The following is a 20199-nucleotide window of genomic DNA, read 5'->3' as shown; positions in this document are numbered from 1 at the left end:
CAATTTAGCCTCAAATAAATAAGGAAACCTGTTCAATTTGATTTAAATAATGCAAAAACAAAGTGTTGGAGAAGAAAGTAAAAGTGCAATATGTGCCATGTAAAAAAGCTAACGTTTAAGTTCCTTGCTCAGAACATGAGAACATATGAAAGCTGGTGGTTCCTTTTAACATGAGTCTCAATATTCCCAGGTAAGAAGTTTTAGGTTGTAGTTATTATAGGACTATTTCTCTCTATACGATTTGTATTTCATATACCTTTGACTATTGGATGTTCTTATAGGCACTTTAGTATTGCCAGTGTAACAGTATAGCTTCCATCCCTCTCCTCGCTCCTACCTGGGCTCGAACCAGGAACACATCGACAACAGCCACCCTCGAAGCAGCGTTACCCATGTAGAGGAAGGGAAAAAACTACTCCAAGTCTCAGAGCGAGTGACGTTTGAAACGCTATTACCGCGGACCCGCTAACTAGCTAGCCATTTCACATCGGTTACACCAGCCTAATCTTGGGAGTTGACAGGCTTGAAGTCATAAACAGCGCAATGCGTTGCGAAGGGCTGCTGGCAAAACGCACAAAAGTGCTGTTTGAATGAATGCTTACGAGCCTGCTGCTGCCTACCACCGCTCAGTCAGACTGCTCTATCAAATCATAGACTTAATTATAACATAATAACACACAGAAACACGAGCCTTAGGTCATTAATATGGTTGAATCCGGAAACTATCATCTCGAAAACATAACGTTATTCCTGTTACATTGCACAACCTTCAGTGTTATGTCATAATTATGTAAAATTCTGACAAATTACCCAAAGTGTTGCATATACCCTGACTGCATGCAATGAACGCAAAATGACACAATTTCACCTGGTTAATATTGCCTGCTAACCTGGATTTCATTTAGCTAAATATGCAGGTTTAAAAATATATACTTCTGTGTATTGATTTTAAGAAAGGCATTGATGTTTATGGTTAGGTACAGTCGTGCAACGATTGTACTTTTTTCGCAAATGCGCTTTTGTTAAATCATCCCCGTTTGGCGAAGTCGGCTGTCTTTGTTGGGAAGAAATAGTCTTCACAGTTCACAACGATTTTAAGAAAGGCATTGATGTTTATGGTTGGAGCAACGTGTACCTAAGCGATTATATGCAACGCAGGACAGGCTAGATAAACTAGTAATATCATCAACCATGTGTAGTTAACTAGTGATTATGATTGACTGATTGTTTTTTATAAGATAAGTTTAATGCTAGCTAGCAACTTACCTTAGCTTCTTACTGCATTCGCGTAACCTCATGGAGTGCAATGTAAAGCAGGTGGTTAGAGCGTTGGACTAGTTAACCGTAAGGTTGCAAGATTGAATCCCTGAGCTGACAAGGTAAAAATCTGTCGTTCTGCCCCTGAACAAGGCAGTTAACCCACCGTTCCTAGGCCGTCATTGAAAATGAGAATGTGTTCTTAACTGACTTGCCTAGTTAAATAAAGGTCTAAAAAAAAATATATATAATAAAAATGTAAAAAATAGGCCAAATCGGCGTCCAAAATACCGATTTCCGATTGTTATGAAAACTTGAAATGGGCCCTAATTAATCGGCCATTCCAATTAATCGGTCGACCTCTAGTTAACACTCTCTCTCTCCTCCTCTCAGTTAACATACACTCAGTCACTTCATTCAGCTGCCATGTTGTTCTCCCTGGCACATCATGACACAGTATGTGTTCTGGAGTAAAACAAGCTGCCAAGGTCTGTTCTGATTGGAAAAACATGGTAACTGGCTTTCTCACACATCGCACCTGGCAGCGCATCACTGAAAACCAGACCCAACAACAAACCCTTGCCAACAGCCTTGCTTCAAGACCAGAGTCAAGATTTCTTACCAAAAAAAGACAGGATGTGTTTTTGTGTGTGTACTTTGACTAAATCCCTCATCACTAAATGACTCATGTTGCATCTCTCTCTGCTAGGAGGGGTTATGATGATGGAGGTAGACTGTAAACATGATAACACGGCTTGAAACAAACGGTTCTGCTTTAGCCAACTTGGCAAGACAAGTTTACAAGGCAATGTATTATTTAATTCAGAAACAATCACAGGTTCACTAAATTAAATTACTCCTTTTGTGCAGCACCAGACCTTTTCCCCATGACATCACATGTTCCATCCAGTCAACACAAGTCATCACATGTTCCATCCAGTCAACACAATTCATCACATGTTCCATCCAGTCAACACAATTCATCACATGTTCCATCCAGTCAACACAATTCATCACGTTCCATCCAGTCAACACCATTCATCACATGTTCCATCCAGTCAACACAAGTCATCACATGTTCCATCCAGTCAACACAAGTCATCACATGTTCCATCCAGTCAACACAAGTCATCACATGTTCCATCCAGTCAACACAAGTCATCACATGTTCCATCCAGTCAATACAAGTCATCACATGTTCCATCCAGTCAACACAAGTCATCACATGTTCCATCCAGTCAACACAAGTCATACTGTATGCTAATGGTTGCATTTGACTTGACAGTGTCTAAGGCTGCTGTGACTGAGTATAAAGTGGAAGCAGGAGACAGAATAATAATATTCACCTGTAGAAGGTCATCACTCAGCACCTCAGTCTTCTCGGCTCTGTGGAGGAAAACACATAAGGAGGTCAAAGGTCAGATAGGCAGACATAATAGGGCTTATTCATTACAGAGAGTTCCAATAGAAGTGTAGTGTGTAGATCAGAAATGTTAGCCTGGTTAAACCAGACTGAGCTGTGCGCTCACCAGAAACAATGGTCAGTGCAGCGTTCAGTCTGGTTCAACCAGGCTACAGAAACGCTTCTCTGTTGTAAAGAATAGAGAATGGTGTCAGTTCTATACTTTGCATTTCTACCTGCAACATGGTGGTATTTAAGATATCATATGGTATGGAAAGCACAACTGAGCCCAACTCTAGTGCAGGGCCTGTGTCAGAGTTGTGCCAGATCACACTCTCTCACCGTTTATAAGACTCCTCTACTGATTAAAAAAACAATGCAATTCCAGGAATGACTGAACTATTGTGGTACTATAGTGGTGCTGTAAGCCTGCAACTCCACTGCACTTCATTTCAACTTAGCAAGAGTAAAGTTGCAGTGAAAAGAGAACAAACAGAGATTGGCGAGTGTCTCTACTTCTCCATCTATGAGCCATTACTACGACAGGTAATGAAGACTAACCTGTCTTACTGATTAGGGGCAAGTCATAGGTAACGTTGCACTTTATTTCTCTAGACAACGCAGCCTACAGCAACAAAATAGTTTCTGCTATACTATGAGTGGTCTGGGCCTGGGTCGACGAGAGAAATAAAGCTTTCAGGAAACTCACCCTGGACTACCCTGCACAACAAACATCACAAGTAGACCTAACTCACTCATACACACCAACACTCCACACCTCTGCTTCTGGCTGTTTCCAGGGAGAGGGCCTGTTAGAATACACACTTCCTGTTTCCTGAATTCCAGCCTTTGTTATGGCAACAGCAGGAGGTGAGAGGTCTGTTGATGTCTCAAACATGTAATACCCACCAGTCAGCTAGTGTGTTGGAGGAGAGAGAGGAGTAGAGTGGAGAGAGTTTACTGACATCATTCCAAAACCAAAATGCACTATCCCATACAGCTGTGGTTTCAAAGGTCTTCTTGGCACTGTGACAGACTTAAAGCCATTCAAACGTTCTTGAGACCCAATAAGCAAAAACTGTTCGTCGACGCAATCTAGCATTCAGCCACAACGAATCAGGTGCAAGAGAAACCCATATTGATCTTCCTGATCCACCTTTTGGGAAACACAGCCTACCAATCTTAACACCATCATTCACTGTGGAAAAAAAGAACAGCCAATATTCTCCATAGACCTATCCCTACATCTGTAATAACACACAGTTCCCTTTAATCCAGTGGAGTGGTGGTCCCAGCACTAGATTTTCCCAGCACTTAACAAAAGCCAGACTTAAAGTGTGCTGGGAAGTGAAGTGATCATTAGCTCACCATTTAGAGGGTTCTGATAGTGAAGTGATCATTAGCTCACCATTTAGAGGGTTCTGATAGTGAAGTGATCATTAGCTCACCATTTAGAGGGTTCTGATAGTGAAGTGATCATTAGCTCACCATTTAGAGGGTTCTGATAGTGAAGTGATCATTAGCTCACCATTTAGAGGGTTCTGATAGTGAAGTGATCATTAACTCACCATTTAGAGGGTTCTGATAGTGAAGTGATCATTTGCTCACCATTTAGAGGGTTCTGATACTGCTGAGCCAGCAGGATGGCTACAGAAAATTAGGTCCTCCCCACTCACACGTGTGCACGTACAGGCACACACATACCATCTTCCCCAGAGGACACTCTCCTCTTACTGGAGTCTGGGCCAACCACCTACAGTAAAGCTCATTGGGATCAATTAACCCCCTCACACACACACAACATCTATTACCTAATACTGCTGTAACGCACTGAAATAATACCTTACCCTATACTGCACATTACTGTACCAAGCCCCTGCTTTACTGTAAATGGTACCGCTGGAATACAGTACAACAAATAGAAACTGTGTCTATGATCTATCCCACTGAAAGTAGCAGAATTTTATAAAAGGAATAGTTCAGCGATTTGATGTATTTACATATTTGCTCCCTTACCTTGAAAGCAGTCTATGGACAAGGAGTGACTGAAATCTACACTTTGGCTTTTGTTAAATCGCTGAACTATCCCTTTAATTGGTGAAGTTAGTTTATAATCAACCAGAGAGACTAGGGATGGATATATCTTCATCTGTAAAGGCCAGGTAAATCAAGCCCTGATATCATCTAGACCAGACAAATGGCAGGTCAAACCAGAATATCCACGTTACTGAGAAGACATGGTCATTGGTTGGCCTGGGGAGGTAGGAGGCTATGAGCTGAGCAAAAATCTATAATGAATTAGCATTGATTTGAGCTAGAATAGCTGCATTGAGCTAGCAGGCATTATTCTAAGAATAGGCATCTTGACTGCAATGCTACAGTCAGGACCCTGGGAGAAGAGAGACTTTAACACTGAATAAGAAATGAAACATGTAGAAAGATGATCAGACCAATCGGCTCAGAGTCCCAACAACCCCATACATCCACTTCTCAGGTCATTCCATTTAGCTTCATGTCAGCTTACCATCTTAATAATATGCTCAGTAATGGTTACATATAGACTTGGGTTAGTTAGATATATTTTCCTCTTTATTTATCTTATCCACGTATTGAGCCCCACGACATTGTTACAGAGACTCTGTCTATTAGGTTGGTTATCTACCCATCCAGTCACTGGAACATGTTAGCCAGTGTCTGCTGAAGAGACTCCGTTATGGGGGTAAGTTTCAATGCAACATGGTTATGGATAAACTGAGGGGTTGTGGGTTTGGTGGTACAGCAGTCATGCACCAGCAAAGACCTAATCAAGCCTATTTATCTCTTGTGGTTCAACACCTTTTTACACTGTGGTCTACATATTCAACACCTTTTTACACTGTGGTCTACATATTCAACACCTCTTTACACTGTGGTCTACATATTCAACACCTCTTTACACTGTGGTCTACATATTCAACACCTCTTTACACTGTGGTCTACATATTCAACACCTCTTTACACTGTGGTCTACATATTCAACACCTCTTTACACTGTGGTCTACATATTCAACACCTCTTTACACTGTGGTCTACATATTCAACACCTCTTTACACTGTGGTCTACATATTCAACACCTCTTTACACTGTGGTCTACATATTCAACACATTTTTACACTGTGGTCTACATATTCAACACATTTTTACACTGTGGTCTACATATTCAACACCTTTTTACACTGTGGTCTACATATTCAACACCTCTTTACACTGTGGTCTACATATTCAACACCTCTACACTGTGGTCTACATATTCAACACCTCTTTACACTGTGGTGTACATATTCAACACCTTTACACTGTGGTGTACATATTCAACACCTCTTTACACTGTGGTGTACATATTCAACAACTCTTTACACTGTGGTCTACATATTCAACACCTCTTTACACTGTGGTCTACATATTCAACACCTCTTTACACTGTGGTCTACATATTCAACACCTCTTTACACTGTGGTCTACATATTCAACACCTTTTTACACTGTGGTCTACATATTCAACACCTTTTTACACTGTGGTCTACATATTCAACACCTCTTTACACTGTGGTCTACATATTCAACACCTTTACACTGTGGTCTACATATTCAACACCTCTTTACACTGTGGTCTACATATTCAACACCTCTTTACACTGTGGTCTACATATTCAACACCTCTTTACACTGTGGTCTACATATTCAACACCTCTTTACACTGTGGTCTACATATTCAACACCTCTTTACACTGTGGTCTACATATTCAACACCTCTTTACACTGTGGTCTACATATTCAACACCTCTTTACACTGTGGTCTACATATTCAACACCTCTTTACACTGTGGTCTACATATTCAACACCTCTTTACACTGTGGTCTACATATTCAACACCTCTTTACACTGTGGTCTACATATTCAACACCTCTTTACACTGTGGTCTACATATTCAACACATTTTTACACTGTGGTCTACATATTCAACACATTTTTACACTGTGGTCTACATATTCAACACCTTTTTACACTGTGGTCTACATATTCAACACCTCTACACTGTGGTCTACATATTCAACACCTCTTTACACTGTGGTGTACATATTCAACACCTTTACACTGTGGTCTACATATTCAACACCTCTTTACACTGTGGTGTACATATTCAACAACTCTTTACACTGTGGTCTACATATTCAACACCTTTACACTGTGGTCTACATATTCAACACCTCTTTACACTGTGGTCTACATATTCAACACCTCTTTACACTGTGGTCTACATATTCAACACCTTTTTACACTGTGGTCTACATATTCAACACCTTTTTACACTGTGGTCTACATATTCAACACCTCTTTACACTGTGGTCTACATATTCAACACCTTTACACTGTGGTCTACATATTCAACACCTTTACACTGTGGTCTACATATTCAACACCTCTACACTGTGGTCTACATATTCAACACCTTTTTACACTGTGGTCTACATATTCAACACCTTTTTACACTGTGGTCTACATATTCAACACCTTTTTACACTGTGGTCTACATATTCAACACCTTTTTACACTGTGGTCTACATATTCAACACCTTTACACTGTGGTCTACATATTCAACACCTCTTTACACTGTGGTCTACATATTCAACACCTCTTTACACTGTGGTCTACATATTCAACACCTCTTTACACTGTGGTCTACATATTCAACACCTCTTTACACTGTGGTCTACATATTCAACAACTCTTTACACTGTGGTCTACATATTTGGTGATGCAGTACTGTCTCTCAGAGCTGCTATGTCCTCAGAGCTAATACATAGCAACAGTGTTATTATTGCAGTATACTACACATACTTTAAGCTCGGTAACAGAAATTAAGATATGGAGGAAAGGAATGCAAAACAGACTGACCACATTAGCCAGTAACATACTGCTGCAGTTTGACAAGTGTAGGAAATAACTGCTGATGCTCTTATCACTATGCTAACCTGTAACACAAATAGGCTCACCACATACACAGATAAATATAAACAGACATGCACTGGTGTACACACACAGACAGGCTACTCACACACATACACAAGTACACTCCCCCCTCCACACACACATAGGCTACTCACACACAAGTACACCCCCCCCCCCTCCCCACACACACACACACACACACACACACACACACACACACACACACGTGTAGGCCAATTACACACATACACACAAATATATTTTAAATATAAACACATACACGAGTGTGCTCAAATACACACAAAAAAATACGCACTTGTAGGCTACTCACACGCAAAACACATACAACCCCCCTTCACACAAGCACGCACACACACACACACGCAGTGACCTCCCATTGACTCAGGTCTGCAAACTACATTACAATCTTTGATTTACTGTATCACAGACATGATGAGTATTCCAGCAGTTTTTCACCAGACCATAGGCACAGTGTGGGAGGTGTTCTACAGCTTTACCACTCTGGTGAAATAGAAATACCCTAATTCATTCACTGGAAACGAGAATGGAACACTTTAAAGGTCTTCGTTCAGGGTTATGTGAACATATCTATAGTAAAACTAATCAAGCCTAAATTAATACGGGTATACTCAGCTATGGGCCGGCTTTAACAATCATTTCATACCTTGAATTACATTGAGAATGAATCACATATGTCTCTTAGGAACTTAATTCCTAAATTAAACTACTTTTAAGCTGAATTCGTGGTGATTTTACAGCCGCCTGTTGCCGACCCCGCCAGCAATGGACTTTTGGTGTGTCGAGTTTTAAACCCATCCTCCAACCCCCCCCCTCCCCCGCCACCGCCTGCTTTAGCTTTAGAACTACAGTACCATAATGACTAGCTTTATAACAACAGTACCAGAACAGAATGACTAGCTTTATAACTACAGTATCAGAACAGAATGACTAGCTTTATAACTACAGTACCAGAACAGAATGACTAGCTTTATAACTACAGTACCAGAACAGAATGACTAGCTATATAACTACAGTACCAGAACAAAATGACTAGCTTTATAACAACAGTATCAGAACAGAATGACTAGCTTTATAACTACAGTACCAGAACAGAATGACTAGCTTTATAACTACAGTACCAGAACAGAATGACTAGCTTTATAACTACAGTACCAGAGAAGAATGACTAGCTTTATAACTACAGTACCAGAGCAGAATGACTAGCTATATAACTACAGTACCAGAACAGAATGACTAGCTATATAGCTACAGTACCAGAACAGAATGGCTAGCTATATAGCTACAGTACCAGAACAGAATGACTAGCTATATAACTACAGTACCAGAACAGAATGACTAGCTTTATAACTACAGTACCCGAACAGAATGACTAGCTTTATAACTACAGTACCCGAACAGAATGACTAGCTTTATAACTACAGTACCAGAACAGAATGACTAGCTTTATAACTACAGTACCAGAACAGAATGACTAGCTTTATAACTACAGTACCAGAACAGAATGACTAGCTTTATAACTACAGTACCAGAACAGAATGACTAGCTTTATAACTACAGTACCAGAACAGAATGACTAGCTTTATAACTACAGTACCAGAACAGAATGACTAGCTATATAACTACAGTACCAGAACAGAATGACTAGCTATATAACTACAGTACCAGAACAGAATGACTAGCTTTATAACTACAGTACCAGAACAGAATGACTAGCTTTATAACTACAGTACCAGAACAGAATGACTAGCTATATAGCTACAGTACCAGAACAGAATGACTAGCTATATAACTACAGTACCAGAACAGAATGACTAGCTATATAACTACAGTACCAGAACAGAATGACTAGCTATATAACTACAGTACCAGAACAGAATGACTAGCTTTATATCAACAGTATCAGAACAGAATGACTAGCTTTATAACTACAGTACCAGAACAGGATGACTAGCTATATAACTACAGTACCAGAACAGAATGACTAGCTTTATAACAACAGTATCAGAACAGAATGACTAGCTTTATAACTACAGTACCAGAACAGAATGACTAGCTTTATAACTACAGTACCAGAGCAGAATGACTAGCTTTATAACTACAGTACCAGAGCAGAATGACTAGCTATATAACTACAGTACCAGAACAGAATGACTAGCTATATAGCTACAGTACCAGAACAGAATGACTAGCTATATAGCTACAGTACCAGAACAGAATGGCTAGCTATATAGCTACAGTACCAGAACAGAATGACTAGCTATATAACTACAGTACCAGAACAGAATGACTAGCTATATAACTACAGTACCAGAACAGAATGACTAGCTTTATAACAACAGTATCAGAACAGAATGACTAGCTTTATAACTACAGTACCAGAACAGAATGACTAGCTTTATAACTACAGTACCAGAACAGAATGACTAGCTATATAGCTACAGTACCAGAACAGAATGACTAGCTATATAACTACAGTACCAAAACAGAATGACTAGCTTTATAACTACAGTACCAAAACAGAATGACTAGCTTTATAACAACAGTACCAGAACAGAATGACTAGCTATATAACTACAGTACCAAAACAGAATGACTAGCCTCTCTTGTAAGGCGTATAACATTACTATGAAGACACAGGGTTGGAAGTGAGTTAGTCGAGGTCATTTGTACATGTAGGTAGGGGTAAAGTGACTATGCATAAATAATAAACAGCGAGTAGTAGCTGTGTAAAAATAAAGGGGGGATGGCCATTTGATTACTTGTTCAGCAGTCTTATGGCTTGGGGTTAGAAGCTGTTTAGGAGCATTTTGGACCTAGATTAGCTCATTGTTATGGATGTATCCAAATAAATTTAACTGGAAAACAGCTTAAACAAATGCAAATGAAGCTAATTTGCTAGTATTCTGATTTCACTGTTTGCCGTGACTGTAAATTAGCCGTAGTTGGCTAGCTAGCAATCAAGGGATAAGAACGTTTGCATTTGGAACATTTAGAATGAACGACTGGGTCGCGTACATAGATACAGTACAAAAAGACTTAGCGACTGGGTCGCGTACATAGATACAGTACAAAAAGACTTAGCGACTGGGTCGCGTACATAGATACAGTACAAAAAGACTTTGCGACTGGGTCGCGTCTCCGGCAACCAAACCGATAGAACGAACAACCAGCAAACTTAGATTTGTGTCGGGACTATATCTCGTGGAAGGATGAAATTGTATGAATAAATTCATACAAATATTTTGGGGGATGAAAATATAATTATTTGAATACGTTGGTAACCCATTGTATAAATGTGATAATGCCCTCAATGCCGGTGTTTGGAGGATATATTGGCACGGTTTGTATCCTCCAAACACCGGCTTCGAGGGCATTATCACTTCAATAAACACACTACTATTGAGCCTATTAATTCAATAGGACTAGCATTGACTACCAAAAGAGTATTAATGGTACAGACGTTAGCCTAGCTTGGCAGGGTTATGGCGTTACTATGAAGACAGGGCTGGGAACGAGACTACAGTATGACTAAACCCAAACAGTGGTTCCTTCCTCCTTTTTTATTTACGACAGTGTAGCTCAGTGACGTCCACAGCACCATGCTGTCTCCTGGCTGACCAAGCATGGAAACGCTTACTGGACAAAACCTCCCCATGCCCCAGCCTGGCCCGCCTGTCCTTTCCGGAGACAGACAGAGAGGCCCTCATCACCAGGGTGGTGACATACGGAGGGAAGATTGATATGAATCATTACACCATTAGTACACCACCCTCCACATAGTCCCCATCGACTCTGGAAAAAGCATTTTTGTTTTCTACTAAAAGTTAGGACTAAAAGTTAGGACTTAAAGTTAGGGTTAAAATGTATTAGTATTACTTTGAGTTTTGTTTCCCTGGTCACTATATTACCTGTAGGTATGCGTAATACATACTTTTCTGCATTGATCAAAAGGTTTCTCTTCACCACTCTCATCAAAACTACTTTTAGTTTGAGATGTTCATTCATATTAGTTTGTGATACTCATAGATACTCAGAGTTCACAACAAACTCCTGCATAAATCACTCCTCATGCAACTCCTGTGTTCTGCCAACTGTTTTTGTGAAAAGCCTTTTGTTTGGTAGGCCTACCAGGCAGTCCCACTGGCAGCAGGCCCACAGGAATGTGAGAGTGGAGTAGAGTAGTAGTTCTGCCAAAAGCGGGTGGCAGCATGCACATGTCTGTCTACACTGTGTGTATCCCAAATTACAGCCTATTCACTTTATGTATGTATGTATGTATGTATGTATGTATGTATATATATATGTATGTATGTATGTATGTATGTATGTATGTATGTATGTATGTATGTATAGTGGGGGGAAAAAGTATTTGATCCCCTGCTGATTTTGTACGTTTGCCCACTTAAAAAGAAATGATCAGTCTATAATTTTAATAGTAGGTTTATTTGAACAGTGAGAGACAGAATAACAACAAAAAAATCCAGAAAAACGCATGTCAAAAATGTTATAAAAATATTTGCATTTTAATGAGGGAAATAAGTATTTGACCCCTCTGCAAAACATGACTTAGTATTTGGTGGCAAAACCCTTGTTGGCGTTCACAGAGGTCAGACGTTTCTTGTAGTTGGCCACCAGGTTTGCACACATCTCAGGAGGGATTTTGTCCCACTCCTCTTTGCAGATCTTCTCCAAGTCATTAAGGTTGAGGCTGACATTTGGCAACTCGAACCTTCAGCTCCCTCCACAGATTTCTAATCGGATTAAGGTCTGGAGACTGGCTAGGCCACTCCAGGACCTTAATGTGGTTCTTCCTGAGCCACTCCTTTGTTGCCTTGGCCATGTGTTTTGGGTCATTGTCATACTGGAATACCCATCCATGACCCATTTTCAATGCCCTAGCTGAGGGAAGGAGGTTCTTACCATCATCCCTTTGATGCGGTGAAGTTGTCCTGTCCCCTTAGCAGAAAAACACCCCCAAAGCATAATGTTACCACCTCCATGTTTGACAATGGAGATGGTGTTCTTGGGGTCATAGGCAGCATTCCTCCTCCTCCAAACACAGCGAGTTGAGTTGATGTCAAACAGCTCCATTTTGGTCTCATCGGACAACAACACTTTCACCAGTTGTCCTCTGAGTCATTCAGATGGTCCTTGGCAAACTTCAGACGGGCATGTATATGTATTCTTGAGCAGGGGGACCTTGCGGGCGCTGCAGGATTTCAGTCCTTCATGGCGTAGTGTGTTACCAATTGTTTTCTTGGTGACTATGGTCCCAGCTGCCTTGAGATCATTGACAAGATCCTCCCGTGTAGTTCTGGGCTGATTCCTCACCGTTCTCATGATCATTGCAACTCCGCGAGGTGAGATCTTGCATGGAGCCCCAGGCCGAGGGAGATTGACAGTTCTTTTGTGTTTCTTCCATTTGCGAATAATCGCACCAAATGTTGTCGCCTTCTCACCAAGCTGCTTGGCGATGGTCTTGTAGCCCATTCCAACCTTGTGTAGGTCTACAATCTTGTCCCTGACATCCTTGGAGAGCTCTTTGGTCTTGGCCATGGTGGAGAGTTTGGAATCTGATTGATTGATTGCTTCTGTGGACAGGTGTCTTTTTTTACAGGTAACAAGCTGTGGTTAGGAGCACTCCCTTTAAGAGTGTGCTCATAATCTCAGCTCGTTACCTGTATAAAAGACACCTGGGAGACAGAAATCTTTCTGATTGAGAGGGGGTCAAATACTTATTTCCCTCATTAAAATGCAAATCAATTTATAACATTTTTGCCATGCGTTTTTCTGGATATTTTTGTTGTTATTCTGTCTCTCACTGTTCAAATAAACCTACCATTAAAAATATAGACTGATCCTTTCTTTGTCAGTGGGCAAACGTACAAAATCAGCAGGGGATCAAATACTTTTTTCCCCCACTGTATGTATGTATGCATGCATGTATGTATGTATGTACGTACACTACCGGTCAAAAGTTTTAGAACACCTACTAAATCAAGGGCTTTTCTTTATTTTTACTATTTTCTTCATTGTAGAATAATAGTGAAGACATCAAAACTCTGAAATAACATGGAATCATGTAGTAACCAAAAATGTGTTAAATCAAAATATATTTTATATTTGAGATTCTTCAAATAGCCACCCTTTGCCTTGATGACAGCTTTGCACACTCTTGGCATTCTCTCAACCAGATTCACCTGGAATGCTTTTCCAACAGTCTTGAAGGAGTTCCCACATATGCTGAGAACTTGTTGGATGCTTTTCCTTCACACAGTGGTCCGACTCATCCCAAACCATCTCAATTTGGTTGAGGTCGGGGGATTGTGGAGGCCAGGTCATCTGATGTAGCACTCCATCCCTCTCCTTCTTGGTCAAATAGCCCTTACACAGCCTGGAGGTGTGTTGGGTCATTGTCCTGTTGAAAAACAAATGATAGTCCCACTAAGCCCAAACCAGATGGGATGGTGCATCGCTGCAGAAGGCTGTGGTAGCCATGCTGGTTAAGTGTGCCTTGAATTCTAAATAAATCACTGACAGTGTCACCAGCAAAGCACCCCCACACCACAACACCTCCTCCTCCATGCTTTACGGTGGGAACTACACATGCAGAGATCATCTGTTCACCCACACCATGTCTCACAAAGACACGGCAGTTAGAACCAAAAATCTCAAATTTGGACTCCAGACCAAAGGACAAATTTCCACCGGTCTAATGTCCATTGCTCTTGTTTCTTGGCCCAAGCAAGTCTCTTCTTATTATTGGTGTCCTTTAGTAGTGGTTTCTTTGCAGCAATTCGAACATGATTCACACAGTCTCCTCTGAACAGTTGATGATGAGATGTGTCTGTTACTTGAACTCTGTGAAGCCTTTATCTGGGCTGCAATTTCTGAGACTGGTACAGTGAGGGAAAAAAGTATTTGATCCCCTGCTGATTTTGTACGTTTCCCTACTGACAAAGAAATGATCAGTCTATAATTTTAATGGTAGGTTTATTTGAACAGTGAGAGACAGAATAACAACAAAACAATCCAGAAAAACGCATGTCAAAAATGTTATAATTTGCATTTTAATGAGGGAAATAAGTATTGTTTAATAACACCTTTTTTGGTTACTACATGTTATTTCATAGTTTTGATATCTTCACTATTATTCTACAATTTAGAAAATTGTAAAAATAAAGAAAAACCCTTGAATTAGTAGGTGTTCTAAAGCTTTTGACCGGTAGTGTATGTATGTATGTGTGAATGTATATATGTATATACCTGTGTATGTATGCGTCTCTTTCAGAGGGGTTGGGATAAAGGCGGAGGTCAAGTTTCAGTTGGACCGTGTGGTTAATTGACCAATAAAGTGATCTTATAGTACACTACTTTTGATCAGAGCCCTATGGGGCCTGGTCAAACAGGCACTATAAATGGAATAGGATGCCATTTGGAACGCATCCTCTCTAGCTGTCAGCCTGCCCAGCTGTGTTTACAGCTATACAGTACAGTACAAAAAAAATGCATGAAATGTATGCATTCACTACTGTAAGTCGCTCTGGATAAGAGCGTCTGCTAAATGACTAAAATGTAAAAAATGTAAATGTCTATGTCCCAATATATGGAAAAGACTGGATAGGCAATCAAGGCCTCTTACTTAAACTCTAATGACTATTACAGACAGGGTAAAGTTATTCTATTCCTAATGATAATAAACAGACTTAATGATAATGGATTGTATTTATATAACACTTTACAATATGAGGGGGAATGTAAACCCCATCATCCACTATAGCAGGGCTGTCAAACTCATTGCATGGAGGGCCTAGTCTCTGCTGGTTTTTGATTTTCCTTTCAATTAAGCCCTAGATAACCAGGTGAGGGGATTGTTTTACTAACCAGGGACCTTAACTCTTCAATCCAGACACTCGGCCCTTCGTGGAATGAGTTTTACACATGTGCACTGTAGGCTACCAGTGTGAAGCACTCATCCATTAGAGCTTTAATAGTTATTCTAGAGGATGTACTACTGGAGGGTATAGTGTGAAGCACTCATCCATTAGAGCTTTAATAGTTATTCTAGAGGATGTACTACTGGAGGATATAGTGTGAAGCACTCATCCATTAGAGTTTCAATAGTTATTCCAGAGGATGTACTACTGGAGGATATAGTGTGCAGTACTTATTGTCGATAGACTTTCCTAATGTGATAATACTGTTGCTCAGTGGACATCAGCAGAGACAACAGTGGTGTTAGCTCAGTGGACATCAGCAGAGACTGAGGGACAATAGTGGTGTTAGCTCAGTGGACATCAGCAGAGACTGAGGGACAACAGTGGTGTTAGCTCAGTGGACATCAGCAGAGACTGAGGGACAACAGTGGTGTTAGCTCAGTGGACATCAACAGAGACAACAGTGGTGTTAGCTCAGTGGACATCAGCAGAGACAACAGTGGTGTTAGCTCAGTGGACATCAGCAGAGACAACAGTGGTGTTAGCTCAGTGGACATCAGCAGAGACAACAGTGGTGTTAGCTCAGTGGACATCAGCAGAGACAACAGTGGTGTTAGCTCAGTGGACATCAGCAGAGACAACAGTGGTGTTAGCTCAGTGGACATCAGCAGAGACAACAGTGGTGTTAGCTCAGTGGACATCAGCAGAGACAACAGTGGTGTTAGCTCAGTGGACATCAGCAGAGACAACAGTGGTGTTAGCTCAGTGGACATCAGCAGAGACTGAGGGACAATAGTGGTGTTAGCTCAGTGGACATCAGCAGAGACTGAGGGACAACAGTGGTGTTAGCTCAGTGGACATCAGCAGAGACTGAGGGACAACAGTGGTGTTAGCTCAGTGGACATCAACAGAGACAACAGTGGTGTTAGCTCAGTGGACATCAGCAGAGACAACAGTGGTGTTAGCTCAGTGGACATCAGCAGAGACAACAGTGGTGTTAGCTCAGTGGACATCAGCAGAGACTGAGGGACAACAGTGGTGTTAGCTCAGTGGACATCAGCAGAGACTGATGGTGTTAGCTCAGTGGTGTTAGCTCAGTGGACATCAACAGAGACAACAGTGGTGTTAGCTCAGTGGTGTTAGCTCAGTGGTGTTAGCTCAGTGGACATCAGCAGAGACAACAGTGGTGTTAGCTCAGTGGACATCAGCAGAGACTGAGGGACAACAGTGGTGTTAGCTCAGTGGACATCAGCAGAGATAACAGTGGTGTTAGCTCAGTGGACATCAGCAGAGACAACAGTGGTGTTAGCTCAGTGGACATCAGCAGAGACAACAGTGGTGTTAGCTCAGTGGACATCAGCAGAGACAACAGTGGTGTAAGCTCAGTGGACATCAGCAGAGACAACAGTGGTGTTAGCTCAGTGGACATCAGCAGAGACAACAGTGGTGTTAGCTCAGTGGACATCAGCAGAGACAACAGTGGTGTTAGCTCAGTGGACATCAGCAGAGACAACAGTGGTGTTAGCTCAGTGGACATCAGCAGAGACAACAGTGGTGTTAGCTCAGTGGACATCAGCAGAGACTGAGGGACAACAGTCTCTCTCAAATAAACCTACCATTAAAATTGGTAGGTCAGAGGGAGAGGGGGCACAGTGAGGAAGCAGTGTGGGATGGGGGCTGCACAGTGCCTGGTTGGATGGATGGGGATTCCCCTTTACATGGGAGTTCGCTATAAACATAGTCAGTGTTTTTCCATCATAGCACACTAGCTATATACAAATCAAATCTTATTAGTCACATACACATGGTTAGCAGATGTTAATGAGTTTAGCAAAATGCTTGTGCTTCTAGTTCCGACAGTGCAGTAATATCTAACAAGTAATCTAACAATTCCACAACAACTACCTAATACACACAAATCTAAGTAAAGGAATGGAATAAGAATATGTACATATAAATATATGGATGAGCAATGACTGAGTGGCATAGGCAAGATGCAATAGATGGTATAAAATATATTATATACATTTGAGATGAGTAATGCAAGATATACGTAAACATTATTAAAGTGACTAGTGATCCATTTATTAAAGTGGCCAACGATTTCAAGTCTGTATGTAGGCAGTTAGTGATGGCTGTTTAACAATCTGATGGTCTTGAGACTGAAAAACAGCTTCTGTCTCTCGGTCCCAGCTTTGATGCACCTGTACTGACCTCGCCTTCTGGATGATAGTGGGGTGAACAGGCAGTGGCTCGGGTGGTTGTTGTCCTTGATGATCTTTTTGGCCTTCCTGTGACATCGGGTGGTGTAGGTGTCCTGGAGGGCAGGTAGTTTGCCCCCAGTGGTGCGTTGTGCAGACCGCACCACCCTCTGGAGAGCCTTGCGGTTGTGGGCGGTGCAGTTGCTGTACCAGGCGGTGATTTAGCCCGACAGGATGCTCTCAATTCTGCATCTGTAAAAGTTTGTGAGGGTTTAGGTGACAAGCCACATTTCTTCAGCCTCCTGGAGGTTGAGAGGCGCTGTTGCGCCTTCTTCAACACACTGTCTGTGTGGGTGGACCATTTCAGTTTGTCTGTGATGTGTATGCAGAGGAACTTAAAACTTTCCACCTTTTCTACTGCTGTCCTGTCTATGTGGATATGGGGGCTGCTCCCTCTGCTGTTTCCTGAAGTCCACGATTATCTCCATTGTTTTGTTGACGTTGAGTGAGAGGTTGTTTTCCTGACACCGAACTCCGAGTGCCCTCATCTCCTCCCTGTAGACTGTCTAGTCATTGTTGGTAATCAAGCCCACTACTGTTGTGTCATCTGCAAACTTGATGATTGAGTTGTAGGCGTGCATGGGCACGCAGTCATTGGAGAACAGTGAGTACAGGAGGGGGCTGAGCACACACCCTTGTGGGGCCCCAGTGTTGAGGATCAGCGAAGTGGAGGTGTTGTTTCCTACCTTCACCACCTGGGGGCGGCCCGTCAGGAAGTCCATAACCCAATTGCACAGGGCGGGGTTGTCCACAATACATGAATTACATCGTGGTTAGACCACCATTTGGTTAGACCACCATTTTTACTTTCTTCCCACACCACGTGTAGGCCTAACAAATCAATCCATGTATGATGCATGTAGCCTACCTATAAGAAGTTACATTCGTCAGGCAAACCATTCAGACATCATATCCACATCAGGTTGTGACTATAACCTTTTTGATTACACTTTCATGTATTCATTATAAAAGTTATTAATTGTAAAAGTTCTTATGTTAGGCATATCTTTCTTATATTATCACATGTAATTGGTATCAACCCATTATTGTACACTCATATGTGGCCCAACACTTCTGACACAGCCCACTGAGATGAGATAAAACTCACAGAGGGTGGCTATGGTCAGAACGATTTGTGATAGGGAGATATGTATCATAACATGGTTAGTGACCGTTTGGCCATGCCACCACAATTACAGCTGCCACGTGACAGCGGCTATCATGTAAGTACAAAGTTACAATGTAACTACAATGTAGCCTAACTACAATATAACACTACCGACAAAATAAATGACAGCAATGAATGCAACACTGCAAAAGAAAATGCAGCCTGGGCCCACTAAATAATAGTAGGCTACACTTTTATTTATCCAAAATACTTTGCCTACCTTCCAACTGTTTGGTTGGCGAGCTGTTTCATGCGATTAAACTGTTTCTTCATGTTTGCGTCCTTGCTCCACCGTATCCAACAAGTTTTTAAAAAGTTGCAAGGCCCCTCTTTTTGATCCTTTTAGAAAGCAAGTCCAAAAGTTGATCTAGGTCGCTGCCATTGTATTTGTGAAAATGTTCCGTTGACTCTGCTGTCGCCGCTGAATAGGTGTTGTTGGAGCGTTCTAATAACAATCGATTGTCATTCCCCGCAATGTTTTTTCCTCCTACAAAGTGAATAGGCAATTACAGGACACAGCCCCGTTCAGTTTTCGCTCTTTCCATTTTCACTTTGTGGGCTACTCCTATAACCCAAACGCTGTGCTGAACAGTGGTGCGTAAAAGGAGGAAGTGCAATTCACTTCCCTACTGTAGGCTAGCCTACATGGCCCACTAGTGAGTGACATGTGATACCTTGGTAAAACAACCCTGTCGAAGTGACACACTTATAATGGACAATTATGAGTACGGAAAAAACTGACAAAACAGTGTGTAAAGCGAATTGTTTGCGATGCATTAATGGCTTTCTAACTGTCACGCGGTTTACTATGTTTACTATAGGTTTAAAAGGGCTTATCCACCTATGTGATTCAACAGCAGCACATAAGGTGTACAATGCCTTAGCTACAATAGTGGTCAGCTGAAACTATTTCTCTATGGACATTTTTGCTTTTTGAAATTGGTAATGTCATTATGGCCACCCAGGGATGTGCTCAACATGATGAAAACAATGTTGTTTCTAATCAGTGACGAGGCAGTCAGGCTTACAAAATCATACTCTCAATTCATTAAATAAAGAGCATTATGGCCATACAATATGTTATTACAATGTTCTTATAATGATTTTAAATATATTATGGGGGGGTGTAATACCTGCTGT

At 41.3% G+C, this 20199-nt stretch overlaps 1 protein-coding gene across 1 annotated transcript in view; it reads right to left on the bottom strand.

Annotated features, from left to right (window-relative positions):
- The window catches only part of LOC115171674 (rho GTPase-activating protein 17), a gene marked incomplete in the record, with an annotated part of 46680 nt that extends 26994 nt beyond the window's left edge, over positions 1-19686 (bottom strand). The window contains 2 exon segments of the mRNA XM_029728698.1: positions 2604-2643; positions 19280-19686. Of these exon segments, the coding sequence (XP_029584558.1) occupies positions 2604-2643; positions 19280-19332 (93 nt within the window).
- Positions 19687-20199: the final 513 nt, after the last annotated feature.

The sequence above is a fragment of the Salmo trutta genome, chromosome 32 (genome assembly GCF_901001165.1).
Source record: "Salmo trutta chromosome 32, fSalTru1.1, whole genome shotgun sequence".
Taxonomy (NCBI): domain Eukaryota; kingdom Metazoa; phylum Chordata; class Actinopteri; order Salmoniformes; family Salmonidae; genus Salmo; species Salmo trutta.
This window is presented reverse-complemented; position numbering and strand designations above follow the sequence as displayed.